The sequence below is a fragment of the Heterocephalus glaber genome, unplaced genomic scaffold (genome assembly GCF_053883595.1).
Source record: "Heterocephalus glaber isolate CG9 unplaced genomic scaffold, H.glaber_assembly_v1.0 deba00001733, whole genome shotgun sequence".
Lineage (NCBI taxonomy): Eukaryota > Metazoa > Chordata > Mammalia > Rodentia > Bathyergidae > Heterocephalus > Heterocephalus glaber.
Window position 1 is genome coordinate 18,271,106 of NW_028258444.1, and position 23,933 is coordinate 18,295,038.

At 43.8% G+C, this 23,933-nt stretch overlaps 1 protein-coding gene across 1 annotated transcript; it reads right to left on the reverse strand.

The window, feature by feature from the left end:
* Positions 1 to 726: 726 nt before the first annotated feature.
* On the reverse strand, positions 727 to 4,229 carry Rhebl1 (RHEB like 1). The gene is made up of 8 exons (XM_004863039.3): positions 3,965 to 4,229; positions 3,363 to 3,434; positions 2,852 to 2,919; positions 2,338 to 2,420; positions 2,192 to 2,248; positions 1,950 to 1,997; positions 1,391 to 1,472; positions 727 to 1,235 (listed from the first exon to the last, which is right to left on the reverse strand). Exons 1-8 carry the CDS (start codon positions 4,014 to 4,016, stop codon positions 1,146 to 1,148), a joined length of 552 nt encoding a protein of 183 aa, XP_004863096.1. The 5' UTR covers positions 4,017 to 4,229; the 3' UTR covers positions 727 to 1,145.
* Between the last annotated feature and the right edge of the window lie 19,704 nt (positions 4,230 to 23,933).

A 23,933-nucleotide genomic window follows, 5' to 3' on the forward strand; every position in this document is an offset into this window, starting at 1 on the left:
TGAATCTCATTATTATGAGATTAGGAATATGAGGGGCAGATGGACTGATATGCACTAGGGGCATTATTTCTTTGCAACTTTCTTGAGGAATCAAAATCTTCACAACACTTTTAGTTTCTGCCTTTATTTTTCTTCCTGACTTTTTTTCTTTTTTTGAGGCCCAGGTTGGCCTCGAACTATGGCGATCCTCCTGCCTCTGCCTCCCGAGTGCTGGGATTACAGACCTGTGCCACCATGCCTGGCCCATCCTGATTTTATTTTTTGAGACAGGATTTCACTAAGTAGCTCAGGCTGGCCTTAAACTCTCCATTCTCCTGTCTCAGTCTCTCAAGTGCTGGGATTACAGACATGCACCACCACACCCAACTCTCCTTGGGAGTGAAGGGCTTCCTTCCTCCTCCCCAAATCCTACCCACTGAGTTGCAGCAGATGCCAAGGTTCAAGGACAGCTAGGTCAGCATGTGGCAGCTGGCCACTAGAGGGTGGTGTTTCTGCAGTTAAAAGATCAAACTTGGATGGGTGGGGCAGCCAACAAACCGTACAGTATAGGGAGAACCCAACAGAATAGGAAGGTGAGAAAAGCAACCAGTAAGTCTTAGAGTATTGGTCCTTAATAAATAAGGAATAGGAATGAGATAGGAGGAAAGATCCCCACCAAATACCACAGCCATTACTCCTTGGAAAAGAAGATACAATATTGCCCAGGCTCTCCTAGGTACAAAGAAATCAACAACAACGGATTTCTCATTTTATTTGCATATATACATTGTCGCCCCACAGAGCCAACTCTATCTCAGGAGTTCCTAGCTCTCCTTACCCACCCAACACCCAAAACCTACACAGGATCAGCCCTACATAAACAATGCCCAGGACTCAAATACCAACCCCACAAATTGTAACAGAATTCATTTAGCAAAAACAGGGGGATGGGGACCAGTGTCCATGAGACATCCCTACCTGTTTGTAAACATTGACACCCAGGCCACTGACCTGGGGAAAGTGTGCAAATATGAGGGTACCACACTGTGTGCTCAGAGGGCCAGACACACTGGCAACCACACCCGTGAAGTCCCAAGGGTCTGCCCCCACCGAAGCCTACCAAGTACCAAGGGCAGAAATGAGGCGGTCACCCCATGACCAAGGGTTCACATGAGATAGCACCGACTCTCTTGCTCATAGAAATTCTCCACACGGGCAATCTCGTGGATGACTTTGATGAAGACATCTTGAGTCAGCTACAAGAAAGGGATAGGCATTCAAGGCAAATCAGTTCAGCGCCAGTGTTACCTTGCTCTAGGGTGACTTTCACATCCTCATCATCCCCACCACCAAGAAATGTACAAGGAAGACACTGCTACCCCCATCACCTTCCTAACATTCAGCCCAGCACCTGATTCTCTCGAGCAGAAGACTCCATAAATGTTGCGCCCCAGGATTCTGCTAGTTTCTTCCCTTGGACTTCATGCACCTCTCTGGAAGCAAATTTGAGACATAAAGATGGAGGATAGCAACCTCTCCAAGTTCTCTGTAAAATCTTTACAATCTAGACTTCCTCTGATGCTTCTGACCTCCCCAAGCTTTGAGCCAAAGATTGAAGGAGAAAATATAGGTAAGTAAAGGAACAATGTGCAAATCCAGAACTGAGGCTGAAAATAATACAACTGTGGCTCTTGTGATAGAAAGGCTATCTTTTCTTTTTTTTTCCCCCCAGAACCAGGGATCGAACTCAGGACCTTGTGCTTGTGAGGCAGGTGGCAGCAACACTGAGCTAAATCCTGGCCCAAGGCTATCTTTTTTTAACCAAGTTAGAAACAAAAAGAGGTTAAAAAAAAAAAAAAGAAATAAAAAGAGGCAAAATGACTTGAGCCAGTAGAAACCCAGGACTAGAGCTTGACTAATTATTAGTTCATCTCACTTTCCTTTTCCCTGAGCAGTAGAGATTTACATACCTGTCTGGAGAAAGATCTGCCTTGTTGCCCACTAGCACCACTGGCAACCTGTGAGGAAACAGCAGGAAACAAGATTCTCACCCGTGTTCCATGGACCCCATTGCCCTCTCATCCAGGCCTTCAAGTCCCATCAAACCAGTAGTGATCTATGTCCTAGCTTTGTCTGTGACTTGGATAGTTCACTTCTCTGCTCTCTCCCACCTTTTCATCCCTACACTGTGTCTATCCCATGGGCCACCTACCGGGTCTTCCCATGCCCTTGGTGTAGCTTCTGGTACAGACTCTGAACGACTTGGAAGCTTTAAATACAAGAAATGGAGCTATAACCTTAATTCTGGGAAGTCCTCAGGTCCTCCCAAGTTCCCCACTCACAGCCTTGGTCACTTACCTATGCAGAGAGGTGACAGAATACACAAGCACATAACCATGGACCCCAATGATGAATGAGTAGGGAAGAATGCTGTACTCGTCCTGACAAGAAATAGAAACATCAGTACTTAGATCCATACCACTGAGATGCCAAAGGCTGGAGGGTTGGCATCCAAGTGACCCTCCCTGGGGCACTCCCTGCTCCAGTCACTTCTTGTCAGCAAGTATTTGTAGAGCAGCTCCAATAAGCCCTGCACACTATTAGAAGCTAAAATACTTTTGTTTTTGTTTTTTAAGACAGAGTCTTGCTCTGTAGTTCAGGCTGGCCTCACATTCACTAAGTAACCCATGCTGGCCTCAAATTCACAGCAATCCTCCTGCCTCAGCCCCCATGCTGGGATTATAGACATGTGATACCATTCCTGGCTAAAATACTATTCTTGTGATACTGCTTTACACATGAACCAGAGGCTACCGGACTTTATCTCCTAGGGCTAAACTATCATATTTGGATACCCTCCCCCAATTGGTACCTGACCAGCTGTGTCCACTAGGTGTAGGTGAAACTCATCTTTGCCAAGAGTCACTATCTTGCTGTAAGCTGAAAAGAAAAGAAAATTTAAAAAGAAAAGAAAATTTGACTATGACATGTCTTGTAGAGCCAGCAGTGTGTGACCCATATATTCTTTACCCTGGGGGTTACATAATTGTATCTGTTCCACAGAGTTCTCCAAGAAACTGGAGCAACATGCTAGGGTTATTTTGTTTTTGTTTTGAGACAGGCTCTCACTGTGTAATTCAGGCTGGTGTTGTACTTGTGGTTATCTTCCTGCCTCAGCCTCCTTAGTGCTGGGATTAAAGGCATGGGCCACCATGCCCAGCTCTAGGGCACTTCGTATCTACAGGATTGCTAGAGAGATTAGATATAAGGACTAAATAAATCAGCCCTTGGCAACAGAGAAATCCCAAACTATGGAATTGGGCGGGGCACCCAAGCACTCCAAGTCCCCTCCTCTTCACACTAAAGGAGACAAGACTACTCACTGTTCTCCACTGTAGGATCGTATCCTTCCAAGAACTCACTTTCCACAAACTGATGTGCCAAAGATGTCTTCCCTGTGAGCAGAAGTAGTTGCATTCCATTCACCCATTCCCAGCATTTTTGTCCTTTTATACTGTGGCCCAGAGCCAAAGGACACCCCAAACCAGCACCCCAGTCTGTGAATGTCTCAAGCAAGGCTTTCCTTTAGCCTACCCTCGCCCTCTGTGTTATGGCCATACTTCCGAATTCTGCAGCCCCTCAGGCAGGCTTTCCAGCCAACTTTTCCCACCACATCCCCAGAAGATCCAAGATTCTCTAAGATAAACCCCGCCCTGCCCCAGGACACCTGCGACCATTTGCCCCACGAAGACTGCTCCAACCGCGCCGGCGCCTTCAAATTCCGACTCCACCCCTACTCCCGGAGGAACAGAGAGGACTATTCTGATGTTCCAGCAGCCAAGTCCACATTAACCCTTACGTGCTCCGCTTCCTGCAGCCCTTGACACATCTCAGCCTTTAGCCCCAATCTTTCTGAACCTCGCATTTTTCGATGTCACCGCGGCTGCCCGGGGCGCGTTCCCGCTCTGCGCGGGGCGGTACTCACCTACAGTGCGGTACCCGAGGATGACCACCTTCCTGTAGCGGACCAGCGGCATGGCAGGAACCAGCCCCAAGGGGCTTGCAAAATGCGGGCCAAGAAAGCCCGAAAAGGCAACCGAACCGGGAAAGTCGCTCGCGCCGCAGCTGCCCCAAGCAAGCCAAAGAAAAACCAAAACAGGCGCCGCGCCTGGAGCTGGCCACGTGATCACAACACTGCCCGACTAAGGCGAAGGAGCCGGCGCCGGGGAACTTCAGTGCCCTGCCGCTCCGGGCTCCGCCCCCAGCCCCCTCTCCATTGGTCCATTAGAAAGGATTAAGGCGGGGCCGCCAGCCGGAGAGAAGGGTGGGTCTCACGTGGAGCGGGAGAGCAGGCAGCTGCGCGTGCGTAGATGTGAGCCGGTTCATTCATAAAGAAACAGAAAGGAACCCGGGGTCCTAGAGGCATTTGCGCATTTGCAGCCTGCCAAGAAGTGGTTGCCAAGAAGAGTGAAGAAAAATACCCATTGTGGTTGGACTGGACTTTCAGATCAAAAGATTCCAGGCCGGGCCGGGGATTTAGCTCAGTGGTGCCGCCGCCTGCTTCGCAAGTGCAAGGTCCCGAGTTCAATCCCCGGTACAAAAAAAAAAAAAAAAAGATCCCAGGTCTCCGTTTTGCAAGGTCTCTGGGTTCCTTGGCTAGGAAAAAAGGCCAAAAAGTTCAGTATATTCCCTCCACTTTCCCCAGCGTTCAATCACAGAGCTGTCGTTATTAGGCTTCACAATTTTCCAGGATCTAACTTCACAACGGTAATTCTTATTGTTGTTTTGTTTTGTTTTGTTTTATGAGACAAGGTCTTGCTATGTAGTTCAGTCTGGTCTTGAACTCACTATGTAGTCCTGGGTAGCTTCGAAGTCGCAGTGATCCTCCTGCCTCAGCCAAGTGCTGGGATCACAGGCAAGCGGCACCACACCCAGCTAGCAATTCTTATTCTTGAGAAAATTGCTAAAATGTGTAACTGGGGAGCTTGAGTTTTCGTTATCATCATTATAATGAATCACTTATTTATTCAACAAATATTTACTGGTCATATACTACAGACATTGCTCTGGCTTAGGAAATAAAAATTTGAAGACAAGGTCTCTGCTCTCGAAGAATTTAAATTTTATTGATGGAGAGGCTGGTGTTGTAGCTCAGTGGCAAACACAAGGTCCTGAGTTCAATTCCCAACACAGGTATAAAAAAAGTGGGGGAGGGGGCATAGACAAAGAAATCAGTGTTCAGCAGGGCATGAAGGGGCACACCTGTAATCCTAGCACTTCAGAGGCTGAGGCAGGAAGATTGCCAAGAGTTGAAGGCCAGCTTGGGCTACAATACTGAGTTGAAGGCCACCCTGGACTACATAGCCAGACTCTGTCTCTAAAAACAAGACAACAACAACAAAACAAAACAAAAAACCACTTAGCCTAAAACAGATAAAGTCTAAGAAGAAAGTGAAAGCCAGGCAACATAAAGGAGTCTGAGCTATTTTAACTTGGAAGGGGTTGCTGGAGATTGAACCCAGAGCCTCCATACTGAACCATATCCCCAGGTTATTTTATTTTATTTTAGACACGGTCTCACTAAATTGCCCAGGCTGGTCTCAAACTTGCAATCCTACCTCAGCCTCCCAGAGTGCTGGGATTACAGACATGTGCCACCATGCCCATTTTGAGCTAATTCTAAATATAGATACTGTATTTAGAAATAGCAGTTATTAAGCCAGGCATGGTGGCACATGCCTGTAATCCCAGCACTCTGGAGGCTGAGGCAGGAGGATCACTTCAAGTTTGAGGCCAGCTTGAGCTACATAGTGAGACACTGCCTCAAAAAAAATAAAAATAAAAATAAAGGCTAAGGATGTAGCTCAGGAACAACTCAGTGGAAGAGAAAAGGGGGATTTAATAGGCTAGAGAGTACTCCTAAAAGAGTAACCCTCCTTTTTATATGATGTCTGAGGAAGCCTATGGAGGTGATATTTATTCCTGAGATCCAAATGATGGACAGCTCTATACTTATCTGACAGATGGAAATACTGACTCTTACTTACACAAATAGTTTGAAGAATTTATTTCTTCTGGAAGGCCCTAAAGAAGTGGGTCTTTAGATTATACTGATGGACAGACTTTACAAAGCTATAGAGCCTTGTCAAATGCTTAAAAAACAGAAAGTCCAGGACTGGGGATTTAGCTCAGTGCTGCTGTCACCTGACTCACAAGTGCAAGGTCTTAAGTTTGATCCCTGGTACCAAAAAACAAAACAAAACAAACAAAAATCCACTATAAAAAAACCCCAACAAAATGGAAAGTCCAGATGGAGCATGGTGGCACACACCTGTAATCCTAGCTACTCAGGAAGCTGAGCCAGGAGGATTGCAAATTCAAGCCCAGCCTGGGCAATTTAGGGAGACCCAGTCTCAAAACTTAAAAATAAATTCCGCCACCTGCCTCGTAAGCGCAAGGACCGGAGTTTGATCCCTGGTACCAAAAAAAAAAAAAATTAAAAATAAAGCTGTGGATTTAGCTCAATGGTGCCACCACCTGCCTCACAAGTGCAAGGTCCTGAGTTCGATCCCAGGTACCAAACAAACCAAAAAAAAATTAAAAATAAAAAAGGTCTGGGGATGTAACTCAGTACAAAGGTCCTGGGTTCAATTCCCAGTACCAATACTACTAAATAAATAAATAAAATTCAGATCTATAAAAATTGTTTTAAAGAGCCACTTCCTCTTTTTTTTTTTTTTTTTTTGAGTCAAGGTCTCACTATGTAGTTCAGGCTGGCCTTGAACTCACTATGTAGCCCAGGTGGGCCTCAAACTCCTACCTCAGCCTTCTTTTTTTTTCTTTTGAGACAAGTTCTCACTTTGTAGTTCAGGCTGGCTCTGAACTCACTGTGTAGCCCAGGCTGGCCTTAAACTCAGGTGGATCCTCCTGCCTCAGTCTCCCAAGTGCTGGGATTACAGGCGTGCACCACCACACCCAGCTTGCCTCAGCTTTCTAAATGCTGAGTTATAGGTGTGTGCCACCATGCCTAGACTAATCTGTCCCTAAAACCTTTGCTGTGGTAGCCGTGATGGTGCATGTCTGTAATCCCAGTACTTGGGAGCCTGAGGCCAAGAGGATTTTTTTTTTTAAAAAGGGGGATTTAGCTCAGTGGCACCCTGCCTGCCAAGAAAGCACAAGGTCCCGAGTTTGATACCCGGTACCACAAAAAAAATGTTTAGGACTAGGGATGAAGATTAGTGGTAAAGAGCTTGCCTGGCATACACAAGGCCTTGGATTTAATCTCTAGCACTGTGAAAAAGAAAGACATATTTAGCAATTCAGTCTATAAAACTTGCATAATTTCAGGACCAAGGTATTTGTTTATTAAATATTTGCTCACAGAGCTGGGAGTGTAGCTCAGTGATAGAGCAAGTGCTTAGCCTGTGAGATAAACAGATAAATAAGTAAATTGTTCATTAAATATAAATCACTTTTTACAACAATGCGTTAGTGGTTGTTTTGTAAAGAGTGTGCATATATAAAGATCACAAATATAGGATCAAACAAAAGGAATAAACTGCCCTAATGTTGGGTAGATGGACAACAATAACATTTCTAGTGGCAGCAACATACATTGCTATGTCTCAAACAACTGAGACAAAATAAAGATAAAATATATTCAGAAAGCTGTTTCAAGTATCTCTGTGAAAAGTGAAACTACTTTTACTGTGTTTTCATGGAAGTCATGTTACTTGTCTCCTCTTAATGGAATTAATTGTACAGGGAGGGCTCCAGAGCTCCTAGGTTTTCTGTAGAAGCAGTTACCTCCCTAATGATGTATCTGTGGTCCATGCATAATAAACACCATCAAAACTTAGCGACCTAAAACAACAATGTATTGTTTTGCAGGAACCCAGGGGTTGAGTTTGCCTCTCTTCTCTGCTTCTCCTGGAGTCCCTCATGTGGCTCCAGGCAGCTCTAGGCTCTGTTGAGAGGGGAAGGCCTCACTCATGTCCAGGACTTTGGTACTGGCTGTGGTTGAGCTGCGTGTCTCTCCCTGTGTCTCTCCTCACTTACCCATACAGCTGGAGGTTCCCTTTATGGAAGCACAAGCTTCTGGGAGGGCAAAAGGCTCTGGAACTGGCAGAGCATTGGTGCCCCACACCTATTATTCTAGCACTAGAGAGGCTGAGGTAGGATAATCTCCGTGAGTTCAAAGGCAACCTAAATTGTGCAGCAAGACTCTGTCTCAAAAAACAAACAGACAAAAAGGCTCTAGAACCAACCCAACAACATGGTGCCTTCTGCCACACATTATTAGTCTGAGCAAGTTACAAGGCCAGCCCAGATTCAACGCATGGGAAATAGACTCTATTTCTTGATGAGAAGAATTGCAAAATATTGTGGCTATCGTTATCCTACAGCAGTCTCGCTCTGTTGACTACGGCAAGAAGTCCAAGCTGGAGTTCTCCATTTACCCAGCCCCCAGGTTTCCACAGCTGTAGTTGAGCCCTACAACTCCATCCTCACCACCCACACCACCCTGGAGCACTCTGATTGTGCCTTCATGGTAGACAACGAGGCCATCTATGACATCTGTCGTAGAAACCTCGATATTGAGCGCCCAACCACTAACCTGGCCTTGGTAATATTCGGTTTGTTGTAGTCACTTGAATGTTAACCACCTATTTGGTTGCAGTAACAGAAACACGCAGTTATAATACCTTAAAAAATAGGCATTTATTTTTCTTATGTAATAAATCTGGAGGTAAGCAGCATTAGTCTAATTTCTCCAGCTGTAATTCAGTTCCCTCTGGAACTGTAAACAAACTGTGCTTGTTTGTTTGTTTGTTTGAGACAGGGTCTCATTGTGTAGTTCAGGCTGGCCTTGAACTATGTAGCCCAAACTGTCCTTGAATTCACAGTGATCCTTCTGCCTCAGCCTTCAGAGTGTGAAGGATTATAGGCATGTACCACCATGCCTAGCATAAAAATAAAATTTTTTTTGAAGGGGCTGAGAGTGTAGATCTGTGTGAAGGCCTTGCATTCAATCCCCTGTGTGAAAAAGAAAGAAAGAAAGAAAGAAAGAAAGAAAGAAAGAAAGAAAGAAAGAAAGAAAGAAAGAAAGATCTTTTTGATGGAGACTCAAAAAATCAATCAACCCTCTGGGTGATGAGGGGCTAGGGACATAGTCACGAAAGTAGTATAATACTTGGGAAACACTGCAATAAGCAGTAGAATTTTTGCTCTTTCTCCTGGAAGTAGAACAGTACCTTGAGATAACTGTGCTCTGTGAGGATTGCACTGCTGGCCCTGTGCAGGACTGGTGGCCTTATGGAAGAGATCTCCCGTAGAGGGCTTGGAGCTAAATGCAGAGCCCTAATAGAAAGCCAGTGCACAAGAAGGGAAGATGATGGCACGGTCTAGGTAGCAGACAGGTAGGGAGGATTCAGACAAAAGGCATTCTGAAGGACCAGGGATTTAGCTCAGTGGTGCTGCCGCTGCCTGCCTCATAAGCACAAGGTCCCAAGTTCGATCCTCAGTACCAAAAGAAAAAACAAAAAGAAAAAGAAACTCATAAAAGGCATTCTGAATAGGAGTTAGGAGTGTGGAGCCAGGGATGATGCTTGATGGCTGTTGCTCCTGCCACTTGGGAAGCTGGAATGGGAGGGTCCCTTGAGCTCAAGAGTCTGGGAGGCCAGCCTGAGCACTACAGCAAAGACTTTGTCTAAAAAAAAAGCTGGGTGTGACACACACACACACACACACACACACACACACACACACGTAACCTCAGCAGGAAGGAGACTGAGAAGACGGAGGTTCACCTGAGCCCATGGGTTAGAGACCAGCCTGGGCAACATTGTGAGACCTCATCTCAACATCTACAACAACAAAATAAAGCCAGGCGAGGTGTTTATGCCTGTAATCCCAGCACTCGGGAGGCTGAGGCAGAAGTATCAGTGTGAGCTGAGGCCAGCCTGGGCTACATAGTGAGTTCAAGGCCAAACTGAACTGCCTAAGCGAGACCTTGAAGAAGAAAATGATCAGAATCTTCAGCACAGTACAAACCCTATTGGTATTACAGGGTTTGATAAATATCTGTTGGAGGGAGGGAGTCAAGGCTTTGGAGCTAAGAGGAACCGCCCTGCCCCTTTTGTGTTAATATGCCTTGTTTAAATCTTCCAACCTCTTCCAAGCACCTCATGGTGGCCTCTGGCAACTCATACCAAGTGACTTCCTCAAGGTCACACAGCTGGTGAATGGGACCCGAAGAGAATATACAGCCTTATTGTTTATCACTGTAGAATAACAGTTCATTGGCAAGCAGCCAGTTTAAAAGTAACAACCACTGGTATGATGCTTGAAACTCCCCGACACACTCCCAAGAGTCTCTAGGCCTTGGTATAGAGTCCTCCAAAAATAAAGAAACCCACCTCCTTGTCCCACTAGAGAAAATCCTTCATCTTTAGGAAATTCTAACAGTAAAATTCAGGCAATTTGAAGAATAGTCCACCCTCATCAGTTTAAGGACTGATAGAGAGAAGTAGGGGAGGCCCCACTCTCCTTCCTGTGGGAGACCCCAGGCACTTTTGGACAGCTGCATCCAGAAGAAGATGGGTAACATTAGGCTACAGGTTAGTTAAGGAAGAGATCTGTGATATCTATACTTAAAGAGTCTGTGAGATGCTATAGACTAGCCAGGTAACTAGGGCAGGATGTGTGTAGGGGAAATGGGATTAAGCACAGCTCAAATGTTGGGCAGAATCCCAGCTGCTGCAGCTGCTGAGGGCTTAACCAGCTGTTCTTTGGGCAGCTGCAATGTTCGGTGCAGGCCTGGGTCTCATCTCAGCGTGGCAGCACCATCTCAGCTTGTGAGTATCAGCTCCAAGCTAAGCCAAGGCTCTGCTCAAAGAATCACTGGAAAGCAAAAGAGAACAGCAGAGAGAGTCCTCAGGTCCAAGGGTTCTATTTAACCCTATGTGGTTTGAAATCTGACAACTGTGTTCTTAGGTTATGTTTTGTTTTGTTTGTTTGTTATGTTTTATTTTGTTTTGTTTTGCTTTGAGATAGGGTCTCATTTTGCAGTTCAGGCTGGCCCTGAACTCACTATGTAGCCTAGGCTGGCCTCAAACTCTTTTTTTTTTTCCATTACGTTTATTGGTACATTTTAGGTATACAATACAGTTACATTCATCATTGGGATCTTGTACCTTTACATGATGTATCTTGGTTCTTATTTTTTCCCCATTTCCCTGCCCTCCCTTCACCCCCTCCACCCTTCCCTATTTACAAAGGCTTTGTTTCCATTTTTTCCTTTTCTCATATTTTTTCTTTTCCCTTCTTTCCTTTCCCCTACTCTTCCTACTTCCCCTACTCCTTTAGACCTTTTCTTCCTATTTCACAATATCAGTTATACATTTTGATCCTTATTTACACTTTTAGTTTTTCACACCAGAGAAACTATTTAGTATTTACACATGTGTGTCCTATTTATTTCACTTTGGCCTCAAACTCTTGACAATCCTCCTGCCTCAGCCTTCCGACTGCTGGGATTATAGGTGTGTGCCACCACACCTGGCTCTAGGTCATGTGGTTACAAGGAAAGAAGTTGAAAGACAGTTTGGGTTTAGGTTTGTTTGTTTGCCTGCTTGAGGCTTGTTTTTGTGAGATTGAACTCAGGATCTCATACTTAGTTACATCCCTTTTTATTCTTTTTTTTTTTTTTTTGTACCAGGGATCAAACTCAGTACCTTGCGCTTTTGAAGGAGGCGACAGAATCACTGAGCTAAATCCCCGGCCCATATCCCTTTTTATACTGAGACAGGAGTTTGCTCATTGAATTGCCTAGGATGGATTTGAAATTGTGATCCTCCTGTCTCAGCCTCCTCAGTGGCTGGGATTTCAGATATCAGCCACTCTGCTCAGCTTGGGTTTAGGTTTCTGAGAAAAACCAAGCCATGCTGAGTATGGTGGCACATGGCTGTAATCCCAACACTCAGGAGTCTGAGACAGGAAGATCACTGCAACTTTGAGACCAATTTGGACTACATAGTGAGACCCTGTCTCAAAAAGCTAAACTATGAGCTGGGGATTTAGCTCAGTGGCACTGTGCCTGCCTTGCAAGTGCAAGGTCCCAAGTTTGATCCCTGGTAACAAAAAAAAAATCAAAAAGTTAAAATAACAACAATAATAATAATAGAAGCCAGGCGTGGTGGTGCATGCCTGTAACCCCAGCACTTGGGAGCCAGAGGCAGGAGAATCGCACAAGTTTGAGGCCAGCCTGGGCTACAAAGTGAGTTCAGGGCCAGTCTGAACACAAAGCAAGACCTTGTCTCAAAAAAAAAAAAAGAAAACCCAAGCCAGGATTGGAGTTATCAGCTTTAATTATTCTTCTACACTACCCCGCTCCAATCTCCCTACACTGTCCTACCATCTCCCCTCATAACACACTCTATGTGGTAGTGGGAGCATTTCCTACTTGTGATTGAAACTAAGGCAAAGAAAGAAAGCAACTAAGACAGGTCCATTTGTGTACTCAGATGAGAATAAGTCTACCTAGGCATAAAGACTGAAAAGGTCCTGTCCAATTGCCAGTTTCCCTGTTTGTTTTGAGACAGGATCGTACCATGTAGTTCAGGCCAGACTTGAACTCGTGTGCCTCCTGCATCAACCTCCCAAGCGTTGGGATCACAGGTGTGGGCCATCATACCCAGTGGCCAGTTTCCTCTTCAAAACACAAATTTAATTGTTCCCTTCTGCAGGATTATTCCCCTAATTATTTTTCCCATTTTTGGTTTTTGAGACAGGGTCTCACTATGTAGCTCAGGCTGGCCTTGAACTCACTATGTAGCCCAGGCTGGCCTCAAATTCATGGTGATCCTCCTGTCTCAGCCTCCTAAGTGCTAGGATTACAGGTATGCACCACCACTCCTGGTTCAACAATTGTTTTTCATCTTTTTTTTGTTTTTGTTTTTGTTTTTTTAGTTTACTAACTCTACCTTTAACAAAACTGGCAACCTCTTTAACATCTAGCAAGACTAGATGTTGTATAAGGTCTCATTTATCCTTTACGTACCCTACATACACGGCAAAGTAAAAATGCACAGACATAAGGGACAATAGTAACTTGCCTTGCTATAAGTGCACTAGCACAGCGCTCTGCATTTCCTTCTCTTCTGAGAACCAGTGCATACACAATGTGTACTACTCAAGAGGAGGTTTGCCTACTCACCCCACAAAATAAAACTTCATGTGAATTCTAACAAAAAGAAATTTACAAAATGTGTTATTTTACTACGACTACTTTTTTTTTTTTTGGTACTGGGGATTGAACTCGGGTCCTTGAGCTTGCACAGCAGAAGGCGGAAACCACTGAGCTAAATTCCAGGCCTTACTACTACTACTTTTTAACATGTATCAGGCACTTGAGAATTATCTCAAAAGATCAAATGGTTCAATAAAGTACTTAGCATTGTCAATTATATACATACTAATGAGGGCTACAATGCACACACAAAACAATGGTTACAAAACAAGCAACGTCTTCTACGTCTAACCAGTCTGGTACTGGACATTCTTCTCTTCTGTCTTCTCCGAGTCCTCTAACTCACAGAGCAAATGCAGACAAGAATCCCTCCTAGTGTCGCTTCTCCAGGTGGTCTACCCAGCTTCATTTCAAAGTCACTTTCAGAAAACGTTTCTTGCATTTTTTTTTTAAATGGGCGTTTCCAAGACGTGTGGTTTTTCCAACTACTTTATCACTCGTCGGCAACTTCTTTACGTCTATATTGTCCACATGCAGCAAGTTTTCTTTTAAAAGGTTGGGGGAATGTTGAGAGCAGCTTTTTCGTACTATATACATAGGCGTTCTGAAAACTGCCGGTAAATCTTCCCAAAGGTGGTGGGCATTTCCAATTAGCCAATCGTGGAATGTTACTTTAAATTTCCTTCTTCCGCAACTGCCCAATGCCCGCCAGCCTTTCCACCCGTCCGTGGCCTGAGCTCCCTCACCTTCCAAGGAAGGTGAGGCCTTTATTCCTGTCACAAGGAGGTGCGGTCTCCTCCACCACTGCAACACAGCAGTCACCTCAGGACCCGGATCTGCGCAGTTCTATGGCCAGAAGTGGCCAAGCTTTCAGACCCGCCCTCTCCGGCCCTCGGTGTAAGGGCCCTCGGTGTAACGACCCTCCGCCACGGTGCGGAGGCCGCCTTTCTTCTCACCACGCCTCGCTGCAGCTGCTGCAAGGCACCACGTCCTCGACTGCTGGAGCGGGCTTTGCCAAGGCCAGCAAGGCGGGACCGGGAGACCCTTCGGTCTGAGAGGTTCTGGCTCCGAGGCCACCGCCGCCATCAGGTTATTGAAGTGGATTTAGGGGAGCGGTTCACCTGTTCTTCAAAGCCAGCCGGGGCCCAGCCAGTGGGCAGTCACAGCGAGGGATCGAAGAGGCTGCAGGGCAGAGGTGCGGCCCATCCTCGGGGCCCCCAGGTCACCCACCGCCATCGCCCGGAGGACACGGAGGACCCTGGGGAAGCAGGCCGCGCTGTTTCTCACTGCACTTTGCCTGAACTGACTCTGTTTTCATCTTTAGGACAAAATTCAAAATCTCTCCTAGTTATGCTGAACCTGTCAGTGTTCTTCATCTTTATCTCATTCATGCTTCTCAACTCCGGGCCTTCCTACATGCTGTTCCCTCTGTTTAAATAACATCCCCGTTCTTCTTCAGGTCTCCATATACAGGTTTCTGTCTATTCTTTTCTCCACATTCAACAACCCTCTAACGACTTATGCTTGTTTTGTCTGACAAACTGTGATTATGGTTGTACTTACTGACCTATCCCCAACATGCGGAAGAATACACAGCACATAGTAGGCACCCAGTAAATCTTACTGAATCAAAAGATAGCCCCTCTTGAGGACATGATCATTTGTGCACAGCAGCAAAGTCATGTCCGGAGACAATAACAGAGAGAGGAGGTTGAATCTGCTGCTTGACCACAAAAATGTCCTGCAAGGAGATAGACCCTGACTACCCATAGCTTTTTTCTCCACAGATAATTGCCTCAGTTTCCCAGCCTGAGAAGAAAGCTTCTGATATAGCACAGGCCAGAAAAGCTGTCAAGGATAAACATGTCAAGTTTCTACGTCAGAAATACGCATTTTTTTTCAAGGACAGTGATTATTTTCAGTAAGTAAAGACCCTGTCTTAGCACTGGCCTCTTTCTACTTTAAAGATTTCTGGAGCAGGGCAGGGGTGCACATGTGTAACCCAAGGACTCTGGGAGGCTGAGGCAGGAGAATCTTAAGTTGGAGCCCAGCCTGGACAACTTAGGGACTTAGCAAGACCCTGTGTCAAAATAAAAATAGAAAGGGCCTAAGGAAGTAGCTCACTGCAAAGGCCCAGGTTTTAATCCCCCTTCCTGAATTTTTTTTTCTTTCTGGAAGCTTGTATTGGTCTTCTTCAACCGTAGCACCTTCATGTGATCAAGATCTCACATGATCTTAAAAGCTAAACAGGGTAGGGCCTGGTTAGAGATTGGATGGGAGACCACCTGGGAGTACAGGATGTATAGGCTTTCAATGGGCTCCATCCTACTCCTCTTCTTTTTTTTTGTTTTTAATTTTATTTATTTATTTATTTTCCTACTCTTCTGTTGGGAGTGGTGGCACACATACTCAGGAGGCTGAGGCAGGAAGATTGCAGTGAGTTTGAGGCCAGTATGGGCTACATAGTGAGTTCAAGTCCAACCTGAACTACGTAGTGAGACCCTGTCTTCCAAAACCAAAACAAAACAATAAATAAATAAAAGGGCTGGGACACTTCTAAATAAGTAAGTAAGAGGTTATACATCATTCAAATGACATTTATTTTTACATGTGTGGTTGAAATAAAATTAGTGTTTATCCATGCTCTAAAATTAATTTTTTTAAAAAAACCTGAGATATGCTTGCTAAGCAGGCAGTGAAACCACTGAGCTTAATCCCCAGTCCTAGTGTTTCTGTTTTAATATGTAGATCTTTAAACCATTTTGTGTTTTGGGTTTCTTTAGCAAAACACTTATTGGTACATTTTAGATATATATAAAGATAACATTTATCATAAGGCTTTGATCCAATTTGATTTGAGTTCAGTGCATGGTGAAAGATATGGGTCTAGCTGGGAATGGTGACACATGCCTGTAATCCCAGAACTTGGAAGTCTGAGGCAGGAGGCTCACTCCGAGTTCAAGGGCAGCCTGGGCTACATAGTAAGTTCAAAGCCAGCTTTGTTAGACAGTAATACCCTGTGTCAAAAAAAATTATAAAAATAAAACAATAAGTTATGGGTCTAGTTTTAATCTTTGCCATGTGGAAACCAGTTTTTCCAGCACCATTTATTAAAGAGGCTCTCTTTCTTCCAGTGAAAATGTTTGGCTCCTTTGTCAAAGATAAGGTGGCTAAGTATGTTTGGAATTGTTCGTGCATCTTCAAATCTGTTCCATTGATCCTTGAGTCTTTTTTTTTCCCCCAGTACCATGCTGTTTTTATCACAGTAGCTTTGTAGTACAATTTCAACTCAGGGGTTGTGATGCCCCCTGCCCTGCCTTTTTGGCTCAGAATTGCTTTTGCTATTCTAGATCTATTCTGGTTCCAAATGAATTTTAGGATTGCTTTTCTCTAATTCTGTGAGATATGCTATTGGAATTTTAATTAGGATTGCATTAAATCTGTATAATAATTTTGGAAGTATGGCCATTTTCATTAGACTGGTTCTTTCTACCCAAGAATAAGAGATATCTTTCCATTTTCTGATATCCTCTTCAATCTCCTTTTTCAGAGTACTGTAGTTTTCCATGTAAAGATCTTTTACTTCCTTCATTATATTGCTTCCTAGGTATTTCATTTTTTTGGATACTATTGTGAAAGTTATGGTATCCCTAAGTTCTCTGTCAGTGAGTTTGTTATTCATGTACAGAAAGGCTATTGATTTTTGAGTGTTGACTTTGTATCCAGCTATCCTCCTGAATTTGGTTATTAAATCAAGAAGTCTAGGCAAAAAAAAAGGAAAAAAGAGCCAGTATTTTTAACCTACCTGTACCAATGAAGAAAAATATCAGTAGCCACAAAATTAAGAAGATTGCTTTTCTAAAGCTAAGGATTACAATTAAAAATAGTTTTGCAGCTAAATTAGCTTTGCAGTTTTCACTGGAGAGGAGAGGAAGTTCAGAATGAAATTTATTTAATTTGCAACAACTTGCAGCACTTGTTTTTTTCAAAAAATCCTTATCTGAAATTTATCATCATGAAAGTTCTAAAAAGGGGGAGGAATTATTTCAATAAAGTCTGTTTAACTTCAACCTGTTTTTCTTTTGGAGGTAAAGTTGTTAGGAGAAAAAAAGCCTCCAGCCCTTGCCACCATCACCACCCCCGCCAAAAGTCTAAGGTTGGTCATTCATCTTTTGCACCATTGAAAAATTGCTGTCAAGATTTTACAAATTCAAAAAACAAAGCTTTTACTTTTTTTCCTTTAGTATTTGATCTGACACCAAATTTCTATGGTATAGGAAAAAACAATGGCGTATTAAATGGAATAAAGGCTTTATGTCAGTTTTTGATCACCTCTTAGCTAATAATTTCTTGTATATGTTGTGATGCTAACTCTAAAACTGTTTCTTTATATCTCACTGAACCTCATTAGATTTTATGTCTTTTTTTGGTACTGGGGATCGAACTCAGGTCCTTGAGCTTTCAAGGCAGGAGGTGGAACCACTGAGCTAAATCCCCGGACCTCACTAGATTTTAATACAAATTTTTAAAAATAGGCAAAGGCTAAATAGCCCCCTGTAGTAATGGCCATTTCCTAGGATTTTGGTGCTCCTAAATGTTAGAACCAGGTTTTCCTTTTAATTTCTAGTGCTGGGGAATGGACCAAGAGCCCCATCCTAAAGTGCATGGTAGGGAAGTGCTCTACCACTGAGCTGCAACTCCCAACCTAGGTGTCTTAACCTCTGCATGAAATAGTGTAGAAAGCAGGGAAAGCATTATTCTTTGAGGTTTTCCTGGTAAGGAAAGAATGGGAAAATGACAAAATTTTTTTTTTTTTTTTTTTTTTTTTGGTACCAAGGATTGAACTAGGGTCCTTGCACTTGCAAGGCAAGTGATGGAACCACTGAGCTAAATACGCGGCCCAAAAATTTTTATTGAGTAGTAGATCTAACGCTTTTCTGAGTTTAAGTCCCACCTACAACCAACCTTAAACTAGTAAAGTACATAAATGTCATCTTTCAGGTTGCCCTGTTTTAAGAAAACTTGCTTTATTGAGAAAAAAGGAAGAGGCAGGATATATCATGTACAGGTGCAAATTCCCTATGATGAGTATTGTCATGTATATCTAAAATGTACCAGTAAATGTTTTGCTTTAAAAAAAATCTGGAAGTCTCAGGCTGGGGTGTAGCTCAGTGACACTGTGACTGCCTAGCAAGTGCAAGGTCCTCAGTTTGATCCCCAGTACGAAAGCAAGCAAGCAAGGAAGCTGTAAGTATTCTGGTGGAGTTTTTGGATCTTCTAGAGTGTCGTGTCTTCTGTAAATAATGATAATTTAACTTCTTCCTTTCCTATCCTTATTTCTGTATTTCTTTCTCTTGTCTAATTGATCTGACTAATGTTTCCAGAACTATACACTATACTGAATAAGAGTGAAGACAGTGGACATCCTTATCATGTTCCTAATTTTAGAGGGGTGTGTGTGTGTGTGTGTGTGTGTGTGTGTGTGTGTGTGTGTGTGTGTTTTGAAACAAGGTCTTGCTATGTAGTCCGGGCTAGCCTTGAACTCACCATGTAGTCCAGGCTGGCTTTGAATTTGCTGAAGTCCTCCTGCCTAAGCCTCCCCAGTGCTGGGATTACAGGTGTGCACCACCACCTCTGACTTGTTCCTGATTTTAGAGTGAAAGCTTTCAGTTTTTGGGGTTTTTTTCGTACTGGGGATCGAACTCGGGTCCTTGCGCTTGCAAGGCAGGCAGTGAAACCACTGAGCTAAATCCCCGGCCCCTGGAACTCGCCTCTTGATCAATTCTGCCAGCCTATTTCTTTTGATTGGTGAATTGAAACCATTTACATTGATGGCTATAACTGATATGTATTGACTTATCCTTGTCATGTTATGGTCCTATTGTTTCACCATTTTTCCCCTCAGTTTAATTGCTTGCCTTGCCTGGTAGATTCATTCTGTGAGGGGGTTCATGGAGTTGTAATCTTCCTTATCTCTGTCTAGAATTCATTCAGAACATTTTGGAGTGCTGATTTGGTGGTCATGAATTTTTTCAGGTGTTCTTTGTCATGGAAGTATCTTATTTCTCCATCAATTTTGAAAGACAGTTTTGCAGGGTACATCAATTGGGGTTGGAGGTTGTTTTCTTTTAGGGCTTGAAATACTTCACTCCAAGATTTTCTGTCTTTTTTTTTTTTTAACTTCTTTTTTAAAAATAAATTTTATTTTATTTTATCCCACTCTCCCCCTCAGGCCCCCTCCCCTCCCTATGTACAAAAGCTTGTTTCCATTTTTTTCCTTCTATTTTCACTTTTTTTCTTGTCCTTTCCTTCCTTTCTCCCTCCTTCCTGCCTTTTCACTCCAAGCTTTTCTTGACTTGAGGGTTTATGTTGAGAAGTAGGCCATGATTCTGAGGGGCTTTCCTTTACAGGTGATCTATTTCTTTTCTCTAACAACTTTGAATATTCTGTTCTTGTGCTGAATTTCTGGACACTGGACTATAATGTCTCTTGGTATAGAATTATTTTGATCATGAGAAATTGAAGTTCTATATGCCTCACTCATTTGTAGGTCAAATTCTTTTTTCCTGCTTGGGAAGTTTTCTGCCATTACTTCTGTGAACAGGTTTTTAAGGTCATTTGTGCTATTTTCTGCTTTTTTATTGACTCTGATCAATGTTATGTTATTCTTCTTTGCATCATCTAGCATCTGTTGGATTGATTTTTCATGCTCTCTTGCTATTTGTAAGAAATCTTTCCTGCTGGGGATTTAGCTCAGTGGTGCCACTGCCTGCCTCATAAGCACAAGGTCCTGAGTTAGATCCTCAGTACCAAAAAAAAAGCCAACAAAACTTTCCTTTCATGGTCACAAATTGTCTTCTATCTTTCTATATCTGATATTCTGTCCTCATACTGGGTGGTTCTGCTGTGTATACTTTCAATGGAAGTTTTAATCTCCTGGATATCTGTTTGGATCAGTTTCATGGATTTTATTTCTTTCCTATGTTGGGAGTTCATCCTTTCCTCATTTCCCAAACTCCTCTATTCTTTTTATCTGTATCTGCTCTAGAGTCACTTACCATGTCTTTCATTATGGCCACCACCTCTGTGGTTATCTCAGGAACTATTTCTGCTTTGATTTTCTTTTCTGGTACCAGGGATTGAACTCAGGATCTTGTGCTCTTGAAGCAGGCACAGTGCCACTTAGCTAAATCCCCAGCTCTGCTTTGATTTTCTAGAGCCCCATTCATCTGCTTTTTACTTCAGAGAGCCCAGGTGCATGGTTTTCAAATTGTTTCACCTCATGGCTCCCTGGGTTTGCCTTTGGTGAGCTGGAAGTTTGGGGTTGCATCTTGCTTAAGTGTCTTCTTGTTCTTTTTTTTTTTTTTAGTTTAATTGCTGGGTTGATGCTTGTAAATTGCTTATTGCAAGTAGCTTTATTGCTAGTACTTAGAACATTTGGAAATTACTACTTCTCAGAAATGTCTTCCAGGTGTAGCTAGCTTTTGGGTTTTGAGTCTGTTGCAAGACCCTACCTCTTCACTTTATTGGGGATGAGAAGTTGCTGCCTATTTGGCCTAGGCCCTGGTTCCTTGGCACTTGTCTATAGTATTGTTTATGACCCTTAGGCAATCTCAGTCTCATCACACCAGGAAGAAGAACTGATTAGAACAACTATGTCACCTTGGTTAAAGTAGCACCATCAGCAATAATGATAGTATCAAATCTAGAAATACTAGAAAATGACAACTGCTGTAACTATTAATTTGCCACCTTTAACCATATGAACTAGATTTGTGGTTATATAACAAACTCTAAAACAAACCAGAAAATGGTATACAGTAAGTATGCCCTCAGTATGGTGATTTTACCCTCAGGGGAGAAAATTTAAAAGAGGTTAGGGGAAAAAATAGAGAAATAAAAGAAGAAGCAGAGATAAGAAGCAAGGCTGGACAACAAAGGAAGATTATGCAAACTTTGTCTCTGCTGTCACTTTTGGACAAGGTGGGGAGACAGAGTCCAGATCCATGTTTATTAATCCCAGCCAGCCAGCTGTAGATTTATGGTGTGGTAGTGGGTGATCCTAGCACCCTGCACCCTTAGCTCTGAAGCTCAGGCTGTTTTTTGGCTGTGAGGCTGGAACCCATTTTCTTCTGCCTGAAACACCCTGTGTGCCTCCCACTGGCTTGACCTTGGCTCCTTGACTTTGGCTCCTTGACCTCCTGCTGACTTGAACTTGGTTCCTCCTCACTCGGTTGGAAACAGTCCATAGCTGCTCCGAGCTCAGAGCTCAGTTTGGGCCCTCTCCAAAATGACTACTGGTCAATCACCCTTTCCTAGGGGATGTCTGAACAAAAATAATCCACCAGCCACTGCAGTCTGCTGTGTCCAGTGCTCCGTTCCACTGATCCATTTTTCTGGGGTTGCCAGTAGTCACTGTGCATCTGCAGGTTCGAGCTGCCCTTCCTACACAGTGAGTGAAGGCTCAGGGAAAAAGCACTGCTTGCCACCTCCTTCATCTTCATTGAAGTCTCTCTCCTCACTCTCCCCTTGGGCTTCAATTCTCACTTCAGATCCTTGCTATGTCCTGGGGACACTTCCTTCCTTCTTCTCTTCCTCATGTTGCTATATTCCAGCATCTGGACACCAAATCTCGAACAGCTATTTCCCTGCTGTTCACCACTCTGCCATCTCCAAGCACTATCTTTATCAGCAATCCTGTCAGGGAGATAGCATTATGCCCAGGCCTATCTGACTCCAAAACCATGCTTTTTCCTTACTTTATTGATCAAAAAAGGTGTTACATGGCCAAGTGAGTATCCTACTTGCTTCACAAAGATGGTACATTTTCCTGCTTGAATGGATTTCCTCTGTGTGTGTGTGTGTGTGTGTGTGTGTGTGTTACTGGGGTTTGAACTCAGGGCCTCAAGCATGCTAAACAAGCACTCTCCTGAGTATCCCTACCCTTTTTTTAAAAATTTCATTTGGAGACAACACCCAACCTAGTTGTCCAGGCTGGCCTTGAATTTGTGATCCTCCTGCCTCTGCCTCCCAAGTGGCTGGGTTTACAGGCATGTGCCACAATGTGTGGCTTTTCATAGTTTCTTTCCAAAGACCTGGGAGGGTCCTCAAGGGAACAAGGATAATAAGGGATGGAAGTGAGAAGTGAGAGGTAAGCCTTAGGGTGGGGAAGAAACCTACAGGCTGTAATTTAATGTCTATCAATAAATTTTCCTTGTCTGCTGTTATGGCTTGTATCTAGATATTCCCCCAAAGTCTCATGCCATCACAAGTGGGGGTTTTCAGAGGTGGCTGTATTTAGGGCACGTGATGCTGGGATCCAGTGTTTGATGCTAGGATTAAGGGTGTGTGATTACTAAATTAGCCCACTGATTGATTTGGCATAGTTCTGGGTGTGGATAATGGGAAGGCCCACTGCAAGTGTGGGTGGCACCACCCAAAAGGCCGGGTAGCCTGGGTGAATTTAAAGGGAGAGAAAGAAAACAGGTCTACTGCTGCTTCTACTGCTGTCATTGCTTGCTGTTTGCTGCCTTCTTTGTACCCTGCTTTGCCATGGGCTGTTTTTCCCCCTTGATGCTCCTCTGCCATGGCATCCTGCCTTGGAACCAGCCAACTATGGACTGAAACTTTTATAAACTGTAAGCCAAAATAAACCTTTCCTCTTTTAACTTTGGGTGTTGGGCATATTGCCTCAGCAAGGAGAAAAGTAACTAAGACATCCCCAAATATCTCCTTACATAACTTATTAAGATGCTGGATGGGGCTGGGGATTTAGCTCAGTGGTTCTGGTGCCTGCCGTGCAAGTGCAAGGTCCAGAGTTCGATCCCCGGTACCAAAAAAAAAGATGCTGGAAATCATCACTGTTATGGTTTTATGGTGAAGGCCTTATTTTCAGCTGGCTTTTAGAACATAAGCATTACCTGGGAAGAGTACTAAAAACAAGGAGCCTATCAACACAGAAAGACTAATTTAGTTTATCAGATCAGTCATTGTCTGGGTGATAGGATAAAGGTCATCAAGATTTGACAGACACAAGGGAAGGTTTAGAAAGAAAGCAAGACAGGTCCACAGTTTGGGGCATTTCTGAGACCAGGAAAAGAGTGTGGCAACGGGCACAGGTGTAGATTCAGGGCATTGGGGAGTGGAAGAGCACTGAAGGTAGACTTAGACCACTTCCAAATTCTATTTTTATCAAGCACTCTCTGGAATTCTATTTGCTTTCACTTCCTTTACTGCTAAACTCAAAGGTCAGAGCCAGATGTGCCTGTAATCCCAGCACTTGGGAAACTGAGGCTGCAGGTTCAAGGCCAGCCTGAACTTTATAGTGAGACTTTGTCTCAAAAGGGGGGGGGGCAGGGATTTAGCTCAGTGGTTTTGCCGCCGGCTGTGCAAGCGCAAGGACCAGAGTTCGATCCCCAGTACCAAAACAAACAAACAAACAAAAAAACACAATACAAATTTTAAAAAACAAACTCAATGTCACAGTCATGAGAGGCTTGGATGGGGGCAACTTCGATGTGTAAGGAAGTCTAGGCTATTACACATATACTATCATACTACACCTCCAGCTTCAAGGAGCCACAGAGCTAACCTAGGCAAGAGAGAAGTAAACATGTCAGGGTTTGGAACAGCTTTCCCAAAGAGGAGCAAGGGGGCTCTTTGCCAGCTGCTGACACCTGTGGCTCACCACTGACAGTTTAACAAG

Coding starts and splice junctions, on each gene's coding strand:
- Rhebl1 (XM_004863039.3), bottom strand. CDS start 4,016: ATGCCGCTGGTCCGCTACAGGAAGGTGGTCATCCTCGGGTACCGCACT. Junction 2,421..2,851: donor TAGTGGACACAGCTGGTCAG/GTACCAATTGGG, acceptor ATTTCTTGTCAG/GACGAGTACAGCATTCTTCC. Junction 1,236..1,390: donor CTTCTGCTCGAGAGAATCAG/GTGCTGGGCTGA, acceptor CCTTTCTTGTAG/CTGACTCAAGATGTCTTCAT.